At 43.8% G+C, this 19,938-nt stretch overlaps 1 protein-coding gene across 1 annotated transcript; it reads left to right on the top strand.

Moving 5' to 3' along the window:
• Positions 1 to 1,397: 1,397 nt before the first annotated feature.
• On the top strand, positions 1,398 to 6,414 carry LOC103717151 (sigma intracellular receptor 2). Its single transcript, XM_008805434.4, has 2 exons — positions 1,398 to 1,839; positions 5,934 to 6,414. The coding sequence occupies exons 1-2, from the start codon at positions 1,516 to 1,518 to the stop codon at positions 6,108 to 6,110; spliced, it is 501 nt and encodes a 166-aa protein (XP_008803656.1). The 5' UTR covers positions 1,398 to 1,515; the 3' UTR covers positions 6,111 to 6,414.
• Positions 6,415 to 19,938: the final 13,524 nt, after the last annotated feature.

Below are 19,938 nucleotides of genomic sequence, written 5' to 3'. Positions count from 1 at the left end.
GATTGGTAAGGCATGTCCGGTGTCATTCACTAGAAGAGTGGTGCGAAGATGACAATCTTCCAGTTAACACGTGAAAAGCCAGAAGTGTAGAAGAAAAAAATTAGTAATCGATAGGATCTTTTTTATTATTACTTTTTCTGACATTTTTTTAATTATTACTATTATTTGGTTTCTTGATGCCTTGCTTCGAGCGCGGTCCACACGTGCAAAATATGCCGGGCTCCAGCTAGCTGGCAGGAAACATCAACCTTTTGGCTCGACCTGCTTGCATCAAATTTGAAATAAATTCAAACTACGTGCACTCCACTGTTCACCCACTTGCCTCGCCACCCACGCTCCTGGCCCGATGGAGTCATGGAGATGTGTCAGAGACTGTCCCTTTTGCTTTCCTTTACGGGTGAGAACAGTTGGGTGTAATCGAACGGTTTTAAATCTATTTTCTTCAATACTAGAGATTCGGATCCAAGTGGGCCACGTGGACATGGAGTTTCGGTAGCCATGCGCCTCTGAAGCATTTTAACTAAGATGATCCGCACCTACTTTCCAAGGCGACTGATCCTTGCACATGAGGGTTGGCTTTCGTTCTTTAATTTTGATTCCTGACCGGTCTGGTCTGCCAACTTCCAACGCTTCTCTGCTTTTTTTAATTAACCTTTCTTATTTCATTCAAAAAAAATACACTTTCTTATTTTTTTGGAAAACAATCTGAAGTTTAGAAATGCCGGAACATGAATTAACTACAATTATTTTTTTAAATTTAATCTTTATTATTTTTATTCAATTATTTTTTCTAGATTTCTTGTTTTTCTCTGAGTGTACACATATTTATTGGATTGTGTAATTTTTTTGTATCTTATGATTTAATATTTTTGTTTTTTCTAGTGATTAGCAAATTAAGAAGCTTTGCAAGATAAAACTCAAGACAGATGAGACATTCCCACAACTCCATTGCCAACATTTATTTGATTTAACATATCTTACTCCTCATTTAATAGGTCAAACAAAGCCTAACAGTTTAACTTATAAGTTATAGATAAGTCAACTCTTATTCTAGGTGAGATTGGTTGGCTTATGTCTAATTTGATTGGTCTAACAAATTCTAGGCTTGACTTGACTTGACTTACCAATATTGCAGTGATTTAGACCCATGTCCAAGTTGTGTCCATCTTCCATAAAGCAACGGTTCATGTAAACCGTCACCCGGTCGGTGTTGCTCCGACCCGGCTCGGCGGTCTACGAGCGCGGTTCGGTTCATCTAACCATCCCGGATTCCCCCGGTCCCCGATTTCAGGCAGCCAACCTACCCTCTACGTTTACTCGATATAATGACTCGCGGGACAACAGAACAACGCCAACCATTCCCATCGGTCCGTTCACCGGTTCCGCTTTACCATATCACTCGCCTCGGGCGAACGGAGAAACCGAGAGACAGACCCAGAGAGAGAGAGAGAGAGGGAGAAAGAGGGACAAAAACAGAGACCCTTCGTAGAACGGTAGAAGAAGAAGCCGAGAAAGATGGGGTTGATCTCGGGGCTCGTTGATGCCGTGGTGGTGCTGTTCTCGGCGGTACTGGCTGTGGCGGTGCCGCTGATCGACTCCCAGACCGTCCTCCCCAGCTCGCTCTTCCCGGCGCCGCTGGTGGAGCTCAAGAAGTGGTACGGCGAGGAGTACGGCGACTACCTAATGGTCGAGAAGCCCCACTTCTTCGTCGGGCTCGTCTGGGTCGAGATCGCCTTCCTCTGGCCCCTCTCGCTCGCCAACATCTACGGCATCCTCGCCCGCCGCCCCTGGGCCACCACCACCACCCTCATGGCCGGCGTCTCCGCCGCCACCTCCATGGTATGCCTCCTTCCCTTCCTTCATCGAACACCCCCCCCCAACGAAAGATCCTATCTTTTCTCGTATTTATGTCCCGTTTCGCGAAGAATTATATATTTTTGAAGATTAATTAGTTGTTCGTGTTTTTTGTAGGTTAATTAGTGAGATTCGTTGTTTTAAGTACTCTATATGACTATGTGATAATCGAATCCCAATAATGACGAAGATTGGGTTCGGTAAAAAGTCTTAATGTTCTAATTAATGTTCTATAAATCTTTTGGTTTCTGCCCTTACCACGAAGAAAAGATCTTAATTTGATTTCTTTCGGGATGGTAGAGAAGTGGGTATTTTGGAGCCAAGTTGGGAGGATCAAGTTGCTGCAAGAATGATATTTTGGTTATCCTGCAAAGATCCTAAAAGGATTGCACTAGGAGGTTCAGGTTATCCTGAATTGCTGACATGTTACAGCTGGCTCCATAGTGACAAATCTCTGATTCTTTTTTTCCTCCTTAATATATATTCCAAAAGTTTTTGAGATTTTGTAAGAGAATGATAAAAACCCGACAATAAATGATATTTATCTGTTGCCATTGGTCTCTAAGGAAGATCTTGATATGATAGCTTTAGGCTGATGATGTTATTACAAGTATTATTATTTGGTTATCATGGTCCATTTTGTGAACTCCCACAACTCAAGCTCTAAAAATATTGGACCTTCAACACTATTTCCATGGATTTTAAGATATTGCAAACTATTATCATACCTATAGAAGCTATAAATCTTCTAAAATAGGAATTACACACTATTCTTATCAGAAGCAGAAAATAATCAAATAAATAATATTTCATCGTTGAGAAACATGATTGTGTGGTACAGACTATTTGTCGCTATACTAAAAAACAAGAGTTTGGATGTTCTGAGATAGTCCATGTATCATTTGTGTCATCTTTTTCCCCAGAATACCTTCCACTTAACTCTGAAACACCCTCCACACGGTAGAAAAAATATTTCCAATTTTCATATACCATCTCAGAGAACAGATGTATCTATTTGTGCATGGCTGTGCATGGCTCTATCCATGTAACATGTGGTGTTAGAATCAAACTCTGAACAAATGCAAACTCTATCTCTCTTCTTTGCACTTACGAGATTTTAAGGGGAAAAATAAAACAAGTATGTCACAATAGTAAAGAGGGAAAAAAGCCGAGATGGAAGGAGCCCAAGACAACTGCCACCAATCCTGCTTAGCCCCTCCTTTGTCAGCCCTCTCAGGACCCTACTCTAGCACCATTGATGTTAATCATGACCTTTTTTCTCTCTCCATCTCTATCTCATAACTTCACATTTTTTTTAGATTTATATAGTAGCAATCCGATATCCTCTCTTTGCTATTTGCCATTGGCAGCTGCTCTAGCACCACTCTTGGTCAGAATTCATCCACGTATATTGGATAGGGCTGCTTTTCTCTTTATCTTCATTCTCTTTTCACTCCCATGATATTTTAGGAAAATCTATATCACAAAAATAACATGATGGTAACAAACACTTGCAATTATTGGGAATTTATTAGTGTAATCTTTCAATCTCTCTTCCTCTTGAAAGTGCAAATTCTTGTTTTCAAAAGCCAATAAAGGCGAAAAAAATTCTGATTATAATATTCATCAAAAATTAAAGAAATCGTATTGGTATATGAAAGCAAGTCAATTCCTGTGAACTATCTTGTACTTTGATGAGATGGGGATGAGAAGGGGCCAAATCCTACATTTTGAATCTGATCTTGATGTGAAGGGTGCCAGAGTGGGACTAATGACAAAGGATGGCAAGGAGTAAGGTGGTGTCAATCCCCTTGATCTCCACCTGTTGTCATACCCTTTACCTTTTAGGTTGGAGAGACCCTAAAGAGCAAGGTTTTAAGTTTCAGCCAATGTCAAATCTGTTTCAGCGGAAGATTGAACTGAATGGACCCCTAATTTTTGGTTTTGGTCAACTTCATTGGTTTCAGTCAATTTCAGCCGAAATTGATCTAGGTGTTTTTTTTTAGTTCTGATTTGCTTTGCTATTATAATGTGGTCATTTCCTTTTTGTCTAAATACATAGGCTATATAATACCAAATTTAAGAAGGATTTCTTTCTTTTTCTTAAGTTAAAAGAGAGTATAAATACATAATAGACAGTCCTTGATATATCAAGGCCTCATAGATCATGGCCTCTAATATAGCCCTTACCATAGTACCCTACGTATATTATCATAAACAACTAAATATGATATATTTCACAAACATAATAATTTTTTATAGAATAAATTTAACATTTCATAACTCAGTGGATTGGTCATGAGCTATCACATTAATATCATCCTCCCTATCGATACTCCCACCCATGTTGTGATGATGATAATGATGAAGACCAGTATTTGCATAATCCACCTTAAAATAGTATCTGGTACTGAATAGAGAAATGTAATTTATTTTATGCAATTGTACTTGTCTTGTTAGTTTATGAAATTTGTTATTTTACCAAAGAGAGAATATTCATGTGATATATTTAAAGCATAAGCATTAATACAGCTTAATTTCGGACTAAAACTAACCAAACTATTTAAATGATATTCCTGAATAACTTAAACACAATTAAGTGATGGGAAATAAGCTTCCTTGATTTTTTTTTACTAATTTTCTCTTTTTTTTAAATTTTTCTGACCTTTTAAACTGAAACTCCATTATTGGAGAGACACTTGAAATCGCCAAAACTGAAGCCTAGTTCTAAAACTCTACTTGCAGGACCAAAATTGGAAGTGAACTGAAACCTAGTTCTAAAACCTTGCTAGAGAGATAATTCTTTTGTTTTCTCTCAATTTTTTCACATTTCCTCCTCTTTTTCATCTATCTTCTTTGATTTTGTTGGAAGCAAAGAGAAGATAACAAGATCCTTCTCTTCTACCCAATTGAACTTTTTATTTTCTGTCTTATTCGGCTGTGAGGTATTCATTAGTTATTCCATTGATATCTCGTAAATGCAATGAAACGAAATGGAACTAGAACTCGGCTTTTTAGATTTGATTCCAATACCATGTGCCACCTGTATAAGGCTGTCCACCCTAGATGCGTCCCTATCCGCTCCTCCCCTTCCCTTCCCAACCCTTAAATCTAACCACTAACCATCTGAAGAAATCTGAGCCCCGAGTTACCTTAAGAAAATAGGAGTCCTGACATTTCTAAGTTTACTGAATATAAATTTACTTCAAATTTTAAAACCTGGTCAACTTAGGAAGTTCAATCCAACAAGATTTGGATTCTCATTGGAGAGAATGGTCTAGGCTGAAAAGAATTGTTTCCTCTGTTATTCCCTACGTCGCAACACCTCTTTGTTTGCAAGTACATTCAAATATATCAAAATCAAATTTGAGTACTTTTTCCAGACTTCCTATTTTATATTTAATGTGTATTACAGTGCCCATTCACCAGAACTTAAATCCAAGGATAACTAATCATGGATTCAGGCAGTAACTATTATTTGGCGATGCAAATGGGCTCCATTGTTGTCAGTTAACCTGATACTTCGATTCAACTTATTCTTATATTAGCTTCATTGTTTGTATGGGACATGGCTTTTGCATTATAATTAAAACTCTCTATGGCTCAGAGTTTTTTAGAGTGCCATTAGAATAGAGAACATGCTAATCTACTCAATTATTCACCATACCAGCATATACAAATAAACTCTTCTTTTATAAAATGCATATCTTCCTAAAGAATTGGTTTAGAAAGATCCTCTTATTTTTTTTGCAAAATGATAGCAATGAGTGGGTCTAACTAAGTATAAAAGTGATGGGAATGCTGACAATACTTATGCTTGGAAGAAGTTAACAAGTCATTAGTTCCATCTCCTAAAGGGAAGGGTTAGGCTGTTGCTGTGATAAATCACAACATTCTGGGTTGATATATAATAAGGGTGGCTGGTCTCATGGTGGCAACATCCGTCAAGCTTGATTAGTATGGTGTGATGGATGAATATATTGATAGCAAACCTAAATCATTTCTGTAGTGCTGAAATATAGTTGGATAGTGTTTTCTTTGAGTTTTTCTACCATCTGATATTGTGCTTATTTATTCAGGCTGCTCTAATGGCGGAGCTGAAACTTTCAGGCAAGGCATCAGACAAGCTGATTCAAATGTATTCTCCGTTTCTGGTTTTTGCCTTCTTTGCAACCCTAAGAGGACTTTTCTCCCGCCCTCGACGCACAATTACAAGTGCATCTCATTCTGCTGCTGCTAGGAAGAAGAGGGCTTAATCTACCAATTGGTGCTTTTCGATTTTGCACTATTCCATTGCTGAGAAATTAGTTAGGAATCTTCAGTTATAATGGAAGTTTAATGTTGGTGGAGAAACTGGGGGACACCCAAGATTTTTCTGTTTCAAGTATTCTGCTAGAAACAATTTATGATCGCCTAGATGGTTTTGCCTTTGAATTTTGTTGTAGTTTTTGTCTTAAGTTCTGATCAGTGTTCTAACGACAGAGATAAATTGCTCATTTAACAGGGCATCTATGATTAACTCTAGAATGATATGACATTGTTGCAATGATTTTCATGCCATTAACAGTCCAAATATTTAAGAAACGTTTACTATAAGACCATGGTCTTCAAAATTCAGGTGTGGGGAGGCATAAACGGCCGTTGCTTCTCTCCTCTGAAAATTGGATAAATTTTATATGAAACCAGCAGAGCGAGCAATCACTAGTTTGCAGCTTGTCTCCAAATCCTACATTCAAGGAAAGCAGTTGCAGAGGACAGCTCCAGGTCCAGCATAACCCGGAGATCAACCAAGTTGGTTTGTGTTCTTGGCTTTAATCTCAGATCTGGTCTGACTTTGTAATTGCATTTGTTGTCCTGGAGAAAGTCATATATTTCCAGGAAACTCGAGGCTGAATTCCATGTTAATTCTCGAGTACTTGCCATAGTGCCATTGCTGGTCTGTCATTCCTGCATCTTCGTCATGGGAGCTTACTCCTTGTTCATGGTTTTTAATTGATGTAGATCAACTGACAACCAGGTCCCTGCAGTACACGGCGAGGGGCACGAGTGGCCCGCTTGGCTGAGGAGCAGGCGAAAACAGTTTCATTTCAGGTTTTGTTGCTAACCTGCCTTCGATTTCTGTCTTTATTGCAGCCATCAATAAGACTGCAAACAAGTCGGTTTGATTAGAATTTGGTTCAGACATGAATCAGCTGTAGAAGAGCTAACTTTAGATTGAGACTGATGAATAGTTTCTCATTCTAAAGCTGGAGTTGCTGGCATAAGCTTTTGGCTGTCTGATATGTTCCAGACTAAGGTGGTGATATTCTACTCGGCTTAGGTTCCATGTCCAATTTAGCTCTGTGGTCAGTACCTTTCACTTCTTACTGAAAGGTCAGCAGTTTGAATCAATGGGACTTGGTGTAATGACGCTACCAAACTAGGATCTCAGAGCTGGAGAACTTTGTTGATTGTAATGTTTGATCAGTTATTTGACTTACTACTTGGATCTTGAGAGGGTGGGTCAACTCTTCTCCCTTCCAAATACAGCAACTTAGTTTGGACCTGTCTTAAAAACAGAGCTGCTTTTTAACTTGTGTTCCTGTGATGCAGCATGATAAGCTCAATGGAAGGTTAACATGTATAGCTTAGATGCAACTTTAAAATAACATCTGTGTGATCCAAGAAGTAGAATTAAAAGAGTCCGCCTAATCCAACCGGCATTTATCGCATGTCATGCACATGAGAAGAAGCAGGATGGATGGATTGAATCCAACTCAAGATCTTCAATGCATTACGCTTTTGACTGCTAACCTAAAGGAACTAAGCAATGTGGGGGCATTTAGTGAAAAAGGAGAAATATTTACTAAAATTGCTAGTAGAAATGCAAGCTCTTAGTTGTACATCTAGTCAAAAGTTTACTGCATCATAGAGATGACTTCGCGAAAAGCGATTAATCTAATCTATGGATATGTATCTCAGTTAATTCTACACCCGACATGGCCCGTCTCAATCAAAATATGATAATTCATGTATACGTAGTACATACATGATATAATAATTAGGTTAGACCAACCTACAGCCAAGTTCTAAAACTATTTGGTGGTTACCTAGCAGTGACCAAAAACAAACCTGAGTCATTACATATCGCTTAACACATGGCATGAGTACCTAAATGCTACTCACAACTACACTTTTAATTTAATTCCACACCTACAACCGCCTCCCCTAACTATAATTCAAACCTATGACCTCATAGTTAGGGGGCAAGCATGACAAGTGTCTTACCATGAAAGCTAAATAATGAACTTTAATTCAAGCATAGGAGGTCATGGCCAGTTCCTTGCAGCCATATCTAATTAATCCTCAACTCTTAACATGATAGAAAAAGAGAATGCAACAACCCAATCCCTCGAAAAAGAATTTGTTTCTAGCACTTTCATGGCTTTGTTTGACACCAGGGCCTTGAAAAGCTTGTCCCTTGTGCATCACCAGCTTGAAAGAGAACTTTGCTTAAGCCAGTGACTCATGATCACTATGAGACAAGTTGTTCCCCTTCTTCACCTGTTCAAACAAGTACACAATTCAGACACGAACCTAGCGATGACATAACTTAATGAACTCTTGCATAATGCAGTGATGGTAATCATTATATAAATCCACCAATTATTTTGTGGTAGTAATCACTGTTGTGGTTCCAAGCCAAATGCCTGGAAGAGGAGAAATTCTGGTGGCTGAAATCTTATTCGTTTGGCAAAGTAATCTAGATCGAACATGAATAATGCACTCCAAAATTCTTAAAAGAATACTACTTTATGTTGACTGGATATATGATATTATAATTTGTTTGGTTAGTAGTTTTGGTAAGGGTCATTAATCCCTTGTGTGCTAACAGAACTAATCCACCAATCATAAATCTCCACCCATTTACCATAGAAAAGGATAATTACATTTTCCAAATCGATTAACTAGAACAAAAGTTTCCTTAAATGGTTTAAAGCACCTAATTGATATGGGTGCTGTCAATTTCCACAGCACTATGTAAAGCTTTTCTCTCTTTTTTTTTTTTTGGAATAACCATGCAAAAAAACCCTGAACTATGTGAAAATTTTCAATTTTCTTCTGAATTTAGTATAATTAAGTTATCGAATTTTTAAATTCATTCAATTCGAATCCTAGCTATGAATTCCATCTGACTGCTGTGACGGAATTGTCACGTGATGTTATATGAGGCATCATCCTCTACTGCCATATAAGCAGGTCATATAACAATTTCATCATACCAGCGAGACGGAACTCATAGCTAGGGTTTGAATTGAACAAATTTAAAAGTTCATTTCTTTTAACTACTCTTTTCTTTTCTCTATCCGTCTTTTTTTTTTAGGGTAAGCTTTCCTCTATGGGTTTAATGAAGTAAGATGGTTCTCTCGTGAGCAACTTAATAACAATTTGGTGGGTAACTTACATGGTGATGGGATTCAAGTCTCTTGTCTATAGAGCGACCCTGTGGCAAATTAATACCAAGAAATAGAAATTTATAGATGATTGCTGCCACCATTAACCACATTTCAGTATCATAGTATACGACATGTCTTAGTTCCAACTGCATTAAGACACCACACTGTTGTTTGGTGTGGATGGTTGCTTCTTACTAATTTTCCTTTCTAAAGTGGATTAGGTGTTTACCAATGGAGAGTTGTCCCAATCCACTGCACTCATCATGTCGTTCTTAGCTTGTTCATATTTTTCTGAGTGGCATATGCACCAACTCCCATTCCTCAGACACTTGATTTAGCTGTTCTACATGTTCACTCTTGTAAAGCCGGTAGGTATGGCTCAATGGATGACATTTCAGCTTCCACAACTTGGCAAGAAAAGATTAGCTGAGAAAGAAAAGAAACAGAGACATAATATCTTTATGCTACACTAGGGCAGATCAAGTTATAGCCATCACTCGATCTTATTTAAAAGCAGATGGCCTAAAAAGGATGATAGATTGTGAAAGATGTAGCACCATATATGTAACCTTTAATGAAATTTATGATGGCTATCAAGCTCATGGAATAGTAATGTCTATTTCGTTGCGCATTATGTAGTCCATTGAATAACTTTTCTCGGGTTTGAGTTTGCAAGAATTTAGTTGAATTGACCTAAACTTTTAGAAATCAAGGAAGTCTTGAAATCATGAAACATTGGTCATTCATACACCAATAAATTTGTCCAAGGGCATGTGCAGTATTCCCAAAAAAATATTTTTGTGAATTTTAAAAAGGAAAATATTTTAAAAATAATAATAATGTCTACAAAAATATTTTTTAAAAAAAAGTCTGAAAAAAGATTTTTAGGAGAAGCTAGAAAATCTAGTTTCTAATTTTGTTTTCTTGTTACAAAGTAGTCTTCTATGTCCAAGTAAAATAGCAAGTCCTCTCCTGCATGACCTTCAAGATATCAAAAAACACCTTACCATAATTAACAATCCTTAAAAGAGAAAAACAAAGTCAAGCCATGGTTTACAGAACTCCAAGGTCTTGAGACCTCTTGCACCAAACCCACTAAAAGCTCCCTTTCCACTGGACGCCACAACTAGCCATTACTTACTCTTAACATCTATAATAGTAACATATAATGCATGTGTTAAAAAAAAAAAAAAACCATATTTTCCTATCTCAAATTATAACACTAATTCTAATTTGACGCTCATATATCTCTCTTGTTGGTCATTTTTAACATCTTATTGGGTCTTTATTTATTTAGTTAGTTAGTTAATTTTTGATATGGATAGTATTAAAATCACCATTTGTTTCAAAAACTTAAGTTTGGAGAATAAAGTAGACTTATTAATATATTTTATATTTTTTTATATAGGATCTTTACTCTGATATTATGTTGAAGTCACTGTTTGTTCTAAAAATTTAAATATGTAAAATATGATGGATTTATTTATATATTTTATTTTTTTTATATGTACAAGTGGCACGTTACGGGTGTTATTATTATCCTGGACTATTGATCAACCTGGTTCCTTTTTCCTCAAGTGGTTTCGTTAACAATTATTTTAAAAAAGCCTTGAAGTACTGATCCGTGGACTGGTTGGCGACCCATAGATTGACAACAACGTTCACCAAATGAATGGATAAACGTATCAATCTATTCTCATGAGTTGGTAATGCCATTGTCGACGAATGGGACCCAAGTTTGAAATTGATGTTGGCCAACCAAATACAAGAAAGGGGGTCAATTTTAACTTGTGGCAAGTACCTTCCTAGAAAGAGCCTCTCGAGCACTCTTCAATGCCCAAGGTGCCAACCCTTGGAAGCCTTTCTGAAAATCTAATCTGTGGCTCGGCTTCGCATGGACCAATGGGAATCATGATTCCAATAAGATACGTTTGAGACGCTGTGGTGAAGTATTCTCTACTCCAGCGTGATTGTTTTCTATAAGAAAATAATTAACGTTATTAAACATATGCCAAATTAATAATTACACCTTTGGAGAATGGATAAGGGTCCTAGGGGATGATTTATTGACATCAAATTTTATTATCATGCAGCATAAAAGTAGAATTATCTTTAAATACAAATCTATGACATATATTATTTTATACACTATGTTATATAACTTTTCGATATTAATGTCCAATATTTTTAGCATGTTTGGTGGGGTTCATAGGCACTTTTCTTGTACAGAAATTTCCAGCCCATCCTTATATTACATTATGTTTTCCTTTCATAATGCATCGAAGAGGCACAATGAATAACCAATATTAGGTCATCGTTTGCAAAATTAGATGATGATGCAATTGCTACATGATGCGAAGAACATCACCTTTAAGTTTCTCCAAGGATCCCTTATCATTGGTTTTTTTAAAAAATTAAAGATCGCCTTACCATTTGCTTTTCTATTTTTGGGTACAAATCATTGTCTTTATAATTAGAATTCCATCTCTGGAGTGATAGTTATATATTAGTCTCTAAATGGGGTTCCAATGGTTCCCCTTCTGAGTTTTTTCTTTTTTTATAAAAAGAGAAGAAAAAACATCTTGAGGGATGCAAAGTATGTGTTATATGGGAATCTAAATGCTATATTATCAAATAGAAGAGTATCTGTGAGATCTGTACGGGCATATGTTTAATCCCACATCGTTAGGATAGATCTTGGATACTTATATAGGATCAAGAAACTTAAATAATAACTTTTAGTTGGCTTTCTAGATAAGGCCCTCGATTGTTACAAAATGGTATCAGAGCGTATCTAGTTTATGGTCAATAAAGACCAGAAAACACTGTAGCCAATAGATTTGGACCTTTAGCCTGGCAAGGATGCTAGGGCTTAAACGGGAGATAGGACATGTATTTAGTTTGATATTGGCTATACATTGGATAAAATCTTGAGTACTTGTACATGACTGAAAAAACCAAATAATAACTTATGGCCGGCTCTTTTGGATAAAATTCTGAATTGTTAGATGCTCAAATTTTTTACAAGATGTAGCAAAATTTCTTTACTTCGGCATATGTTGAAGTTTCTCCCATATGTTTGTATCGAAATTATCTGCCATAATCCGGTGCAAGTACGGTGTTGTTTTCCACAAAGATGTTGTATCCACTGATGAAGTTCTTAAGTGAGATTCTGTCATGCACACGTGTCATGGTCTACACCTACGAAAGAAGAAAATGTAACGTAGTTAGCTACTTTGCCTTCAAGAAAAGCGACCAAAAATCTTGGCCATTTCGTGTTTCATGGATGTGAAAATTTCTAATACTTCAGAGCTAGCTGAAATTCCGCGTTGTTAAAAAATCTAAATGCACCCCACCTTGGTGGTACAATTATGTCAAAAACTATTATACTTTTTCTATTGAAACGGTTTAAAAATGAATAGTAGATAATTTATTTGATATAGAATATGTATGATCATGTTATGTAAAAAGATAGATAAAAATTTTGTAAAGGGGCAGCGGTGAAACGGCGGTTCTCTTTTTTTTTTTTTTGTTCTAATTGCAAGTTTCTTTATGATACCCAAATCCCTCATAGCAACATTATTCTATGTCGGTGATCATATTGCCCTATTTCTTTAAAAAAAGAACACAGACAAAGATTCCTGTTGGGGGAAAAACCTCAAGTCATGCGTCCACGGAGGCGCTCAGCCAAAGAGCGCCGACCGGAAAGCTGCTCGGTCAGAGAGCGCCGACCAGAGAGCTGCTCGGCCAAGGAGTGCCGACCAGAGAACTGCTCGACCAAGGGATGCCGACCAGAGAGAGCGCCAAGAAGAGGCGCCCAGCCAAAATAATCGAAGTAGGGATGCTCGGCCAAGGGATGCCGACCAGGGGGCAAAAAGCGCCGAATAGAGGCGCTCTGCTAGAAGGTGCTCGCCTAAAGAGCGCCGACCAGGAGTACTCAAAGCGGCCCCGCCACAGGGCGCCCCATTGGGCGACCAGCTCGGCTCGGCACCCCTGCCGAGCCGATGCCTTAATGCTTAACCTCCGCCTAAAGTCCAAGTGACTTGACAACTCTTACAGCTTGTAACCTGCCGTTATCTCCAAGCCATCAAGGCATAAGATCTTCGCAGGCATTCGCCACGACCTGCCATTAATGCACGAGACTCCCTCAAGTCTCCGATGCACTCAAGTCATTTAATGAACACGGCCCAAGACGATCTCCGGATCACTAAATCATCAGAGCGTATGGCTCTACCTGACCGCCGGTTCATTCGGTAATAAATGCACTTACCATCCACGGACCCCAGGCCCACCACGGCCGGCGGTTCAACAACTCCAACAGGTCCGATCGACCGTGACAACTCCCTGGTTCCGGTCTGATCCGGTCCCGTTCTCCACTACGCCATTAATGGGCTAAATCGTGCCCAATTATCACAGAACAGGACAAACCTCCTGTCACCTCCCAGGTAACCAAATCCTTTTATAAAAGAAAGCCTGGGGGGGAAGAGGAGGGGGATTCTCTCCGGACGGACTCTGAGAAACCCCTAACAAAAACTCTCCGGACTGGACCCTCCGGGAGGGGGTGGGAGGAAGCACAGACACAATTGATGACATCATCCCTTTCATCTTCTTGATCTTATCCAAATATCCTCTGTGTCTTCTCCACATACTCTCCTCCCCGCTCTCTCCACATACTTGCCCCCTCTGACTTAGGCATCGGAGGGCCGGCGCCGGGGAGCCCGGCCACCGGCTTTTTTGCAGGACAGGGCAGGACTGGACGCACCACTCCCCTCCTCGGACGCTCCCACGCCCCACGGTGGAGGACGCAGTCGGCCGGCGCACCGCCGTCCGCCCCCTGTAGCAGCGGAGCTCCTCCTTCTCCGGCTTCGCGGCGGCCCCCGGGTCCAATTTCCAGCAACAGTTGGCGCTAGAGGAAGGGCCCGAGTTCGCTGCCATGAAGCTAAGAAGCAAAGGGGTTTCCAATGCCTCTCAACGACCTCCACCTAGTCCGGAGCGTTCCGTCCGGAACTCATCACCTCCGACCGAGTCAGTTCATCAAGTTCGGCCGGAGCAGTTCGATGCCCTGGTACAACAAGTGCAGGCCCTGGCTACCGCTGTCCAAAGCCTGCAACCCAGGGGCATCCCAACAGCACCGCCTCCTCCAGCTCCGGTTCAGCCGGAGCCTCCTACAAGTGGACTTCCCCTTCAAGGTCAGGACTCCCAAGTCCAGGCCTCCCCCTGGAGAGAGCGCCCAGCCAGAGGCCACGGAGGTTGGCCACAGCCTTCAGAAGCTGAGTCGGTTCCAGGGCAACCTGCGCTCGAACGAACCGCTGCAGCGATCCTCCAGAACGATGAACTCGACCGGAAGGTCGAGAAGCTGGAACGTCAAATCCAGGCACTCCATGGGAGGAAGTCAGGACATAACGGCGACTTCGAGTTCAATACGAAGTCGCCCTTCTCCCAGGAAATCGAAGATGAACCGGTCCCGTCACGGTTCAAGATGCCCCAGGTGGAGCCCTACAACGGCAAGGCTGATCCCCTGGACCACCTGGAAAGCTACCGGGTCTTAATGGCCCTACAAGGAGCCTCGGAGGCCATGATGTGCAAAGCTTTTCCGGCGACACTCCGAGGACCAGCCCGGTTGTGGTTTACCGGGCTAAAGCCGAGTACTGTCTCCTCCTTTGAGCAGCTCGGCAGACAGTTTGCTGGCAATTTCGCCGCCAGCCAGCCCCAGCGGCGGACATCCGACTCCCTCCTCGATATCAAACAAAAGGAGGGAGAATCCTTCAAGGAGTATTTGGATCGGTTCACCTCCGCAACATGGGAGGTCCGGGAGCTTGACCAGTCAATCGCCATGTCGGCACTGAAGACTGGAGCCCGGTCCTACAGATTTCTCTTCTCGATCGAGAAGAGTTTTCCCGCGGACCTCACCGAAATGTTCGCTCGGGCGCGGAAGTACGCCAAGGCAGAAGAAGCCGTGGCAGCCAGGCGGGGCGGAGCCGAGCAGAACCCCAAGAAGAGACGCCGCGAGGAGCGCGGCCAGCCTAAAAGCCCTTCTCCGCAACGAGCTAAGAATCCGCCCCGCCCAAAGAGTCCACCCCGGCTGAGGGGACCGCCACGGCAGAGGTCACCACCCCGCCTGAGGTTCCCACTGCAAGCCCCTGCACCTGAAGGGAGGTATGAAAGATACACTCCCCTCAACGCTCCTCGGCCGAAATCCTCATGGAGATCGAGAGTCGGGATCGCATCCGGCTCCCACCTCCGAAGCCTGATACCCGAACCCGGCGCGATAACCGGAAGTATTGCCGTTTCCACCGGGATCAAGGCCATGATACCGAGGAGTGTTACCAGCTCCGAAATGAGATCGAAGCACTCATCCGCCGGGGGGTGCTCGATCGGTTTGTGCAAGGCCGGCGTGAAGAGAAGCAGCCCGCCGAAGGAGCAGCACAGCCTGAAGGTTCGAATGCCAACAGGCCCATCGCCGGCGTCATCAACACTATCCGAGGAGGAGCCTCGGCTGGAGAAGCTCCGGAGGAAGAAACCTCCTCAAAGCGCCTGCGCGCCTCTGAAGCCATCTCCTTTTCAGATGATGATTTAGAGGGAGTCGAAACTCCCCATGATGATGCCGTGGTCATCTCCATGATCATAAATAGATTTGATGTAAAGCGCATCTTAGTTGATAATGGAAGCTCGGCGAACGTTTTGTACTTTGGTGCATATTGTAAAATGGGGATGACCAAAGAACAGCTGCGGAGGATGAATGCTCCGTTGGTTGGATTCACTGGGGATTCAGTCCCAGTAGAGGGCGAGATCAACCTTCTGGTCACAGCCAGGCTCGCCCCCCCGTGAAAGTACCGTGGGAATGAACTTCCTCGTGATACGCCTTCCCTCGGTCTATAACGCCATCCTCGGAAGGCCAGGCCTCAACGCCCTCCGAGCGGTGGTCTCCACTCATCACCTGCTCATGCGATTCCCCACCAGCCAGGGGGTCGGCGAAGTCCGAGGGGACCAAATGCAGGCAAGGAGATGCTACCTGGCGACCCACGAGGCAAAGCGACCCGCCGAGGCGCCTGCCCCAGCGACTGACCAGCCCTCAACCGAGGTTATGGAGGCACGGGTCGACCCTCAGAAAGAGCGGGTAGAGCCTGGTGAGTTATTGATCCAAGTTCCCTTACGAGAGAGCTTTCCTGAGCTAACCGTGCAGGTCGGCTCTGGCCTCGATGAGCACGAGAGGAGTCGTCTCGCCAATTTCCTGCGAGACAACATGGATGTCTTCGCATGGTCGCCTGCGGACATGCCGGGGATAGATCCAGAGGTCATGGTCCACCGGCTCCAAGTAAAGCCGACCAGCAAGCCTGTGCGGCAGAAGAAGCGAGGCACCGCCCCTGAGCGCCAGCGAGCAGCAGCCGAGGAGGTCAGTAAGCTCCTTGGAGCCGGCTTCATCCGGGAAATAGCCTACCCGGAGTGGCTCGCCAATGTGGTCCTCGTCAAGAAGGCCAACGGAAAGTGGCGTATGTGTGTGGACTACACCGACCTGAATAAAGCCTGCCCGAAGGACAGCTTCCCACTTCCCAGCATCGACCAGCTCGTGGACTCCACCTCGGGTCACGAGCTGCTGGCATTCATGGACGCCTTTTCCGGATACAACCAAATCCGCATGGCGCCAGAAGACGAGGAGAAGACCGCCTTTATCACCGATGGGGGAACCTACTGCTACAAGGTAATGCCGTTCGGCTTGAAAAATGCCGGGGCAACCTATCAAAGACTGGTCAGCCGGATCTTCAAAGATCAGATAGGCCGGAATATGGAGGTCTATGTGGATGATATGCTGGTAAAAAGCAAGGTGGCGCAAGATCATATAGCCGACCTCAATGAAGCATTCTCCACACTCCGAAAGTACCAGATGAAGCTCAATCCAGCCAAGTGTGCATTCGGGGTCACCTCCGGCAAATTTCTCGGCTTCATCATTACACAGCGAGGAATTGAGGCCAATCCAGAGAAGATCCGAGCCCTCCAAAAGATGACGCCCCCCAGGACGGTCAAGGAGGTACAACGGCTCACAGGCCGAGTTGCAGCCCTCGGGAGATTCATCTCCCGCTCGGCTGAGCGCTGCTTTCCATTCTTTGCAGCCCTCAAGAAGCCGAAGAACTTTTTATGGTCGGACGAGTGCCAACAATCTTTCGAGGAGCTCAAGCATCTCCTGGCTTCCCCTCCCCTGCTCACAAAGCCACAACAGGGTGAGATCCTCTACTTGTATCTGGCCGTCTCCCCTATGGCAGTAAGCTCGGTCCTGGTCCGAGAGGAGGGCAAACTTCAAAAGCCAGTGTATTATACCAGCCGGGTCTTGAGGGACGCCGAGACCCGATACACCAAGCTCGAGAAGACCGCCTATGCTCTGGTCATCTCGGCTCGAAGGCTCCGACCGTACTTCCAAGCCCACACAGTGGCTGTGCTGACCGACCAGCCGGTCAAGCAGATCCTGCAGAAATCAGATCGCGCGGGACGGATCGCCAAGTGGGCCATCGAGCTCGGCGAATTCGACATCGAGTACCGACCCAGACCGGCGATCAAAGCACAAGCGCTCGCAGACTTTATTGTCGAGTGCACTATACTGGATGAGATCGAGATCGAACCTGAACCACCAGTGGAGCAGACCCCGAGTTTGACATGGACTCTGCATGTCGATGGCTCTTCAAACTCGGGGGGTAGCGGAGCAGGGCTCATCCTTACTAGCCCAGAAGGAGTGGTCGCCGAGCAAGCCCTGCGTCTCGAGTTCCCTGCTTCCAATAATATGGCGGAGTACGAAGCGCTCGTCGCCGGGCTCAAGCTAGCCAAAGAGCTAGGAGTGAAGGACTTGAAGGCCTTCAGCGATTCTCAGCTCGTCGTCAACCAAATTGTGGGCGACTTCGAAGCCAGAGACCCGACCATGCAGAAGTATCTTCAGAAGGTACGGGATCTCGCCTCGATCCTGGACTCTTTTCACATTCAACATGTTGCCAGGTCGGAGAACCTCAGGGCCGACCAGCTATCAAAGCTGGCGTCCTTTCGCATGAGCGAGCTTCCCAAGGAGGCAGTACTGGAGTATCTCCAAAAGCCTAGTACAGATGAGCCCGAGCAGACCCTCTGCACTGAGTTCGAGCCAAGCTGGATGGACGAACTCATTGGCTACCTGCAAGACGAAGTCCTCCCCACCGACGAACAAGAGGCTCGCCGGATCAAACGCCTCGCTACCCGGTACATATTGTACGAGGGAAAGCTCTATCGGAGATCCTTCACCTCTCCCCTCCTCAGATGCCTCCGCCCAACGGAGGCTGATTATGCCCTACGCGAAGTCTACGAAGGGATTTGCGGGAACCATTTGGGAGGGCGAGCATTGGCCCATAAAATTCTGCGCCAAGGATATTATTGGCCGACACTCCAGAAGGATGCTATGGACTTCGTCCAAAGATGCGACCGGTGCCAAAGGAACGCCAATGTTCAGCGCCGGCCCTCGGCCCCTTTGACTTCTATCAGCTCCCCTTGGCCCTTTGCCCAGTGGGGAATTGACATCTTAGGGCCATTTCCACTGGCCACCGGGCAAAGAAAATTTCTGGTCGTCTCCATCGACTACTTCACCAAGTGGGTGGAAGCCGAGCCCCTTGCCCGGATCACCGAGCAGAAGATGCGGGATTTTGTTTGGAAGTCCATTATTTGCAGATTCGGGCTTCCCCGCATTCTCATCTCTGACAACGGTCGCCAATTCGACAACATTCACTTCAGAGAGTTCTGCTCCGAACTTGGCATTGACCACCACTTCACCTCGGTCGCGCATCCTCAAATAAATGGAGAAACCGAGGTAACAAATCGTACTATTTTGCAGGATCTCAAAGCCAGGCTCGACAAATCCAAAGGACAATGGGTCGAAGACTTATATAATGTCCTGTGGGCTTACCGGACCACGTTCCGTGTCCCCACCGGCGAGACTCCCTTCAACCTAACTTATGGAACGGAGGCCATCATCCCACTGGAGATTGGGCTTCCCTCTCCAAGAGTCGAGCATCATGATGCCAGCTCCAACTCCTCACAGCTCAGAAGCAACCTCGACTTGATCGAGGAAACAAGGGAGGCCGCACGAGTTCGTATGGCGAGGTACCAGCAAAAGACAGCTCAGTACTACAACGCCAGGGTCAAAATCAAATCTTTCAGACCAGGGGATCTTGTCCTCAGAAGAGCTGAAGCCTCCCGACCAACTGAGCAAGGGAAGCTGGCCCCAAACTGGGAAGGACCATATCGAGTCACGCGCATCCGCCGACCCGGGACTTATCAGCTAGAGTTCCTAGACGGGACTCTTATTCCGCGGAGCTGGAGCTCTGAAAATCTCCGCGTGTACCATCAGTAGAACCCTAAGGGGTTCCCCATTATTCAACTATTGAATTTCATTTTATGAATTTCATTCTATAATAAACTTATGGTCCGCATACTCATTTTGAGCTCACCGATTTTCCTGATTATCTCATGGTGTCAGGATTATTTCTCCTACCCTGACCACGGTCAGGATGCCCTGCCGCAACGGGAGGCCCCGGCTATAGGGATGCCCGAGACGTCGGGATATGAGTTAGCGGTCCTCTCTGACCGGACGAGCTCGGCTCGTGCTCCATCGGCTATGAGTTAGCGGTCCTCTCTGACCGGA

The sequence above is a fragment of the Phoenix dactylifera genome, unplaced genomic scaffold (genome assembly GCF_009389715.1).
Source record: "Phoenix dactylifera cultivar Barhee BC4 unplaced genomic scaffold, palm_55x_up_171113_PBpolish2nd_filt_p 000057F, whole genome shotgun sequence".
NCBI classification, from domain to species: Eukaryota; Viridiplantae; Streptophyta; class Magnoliopsida; order Arecales; family Arecaceae; genus Phoenix; species Phoenix dactylifera.
This window is presented reverse-complemented; position numbering and strand designations above follow the sequence as displayed.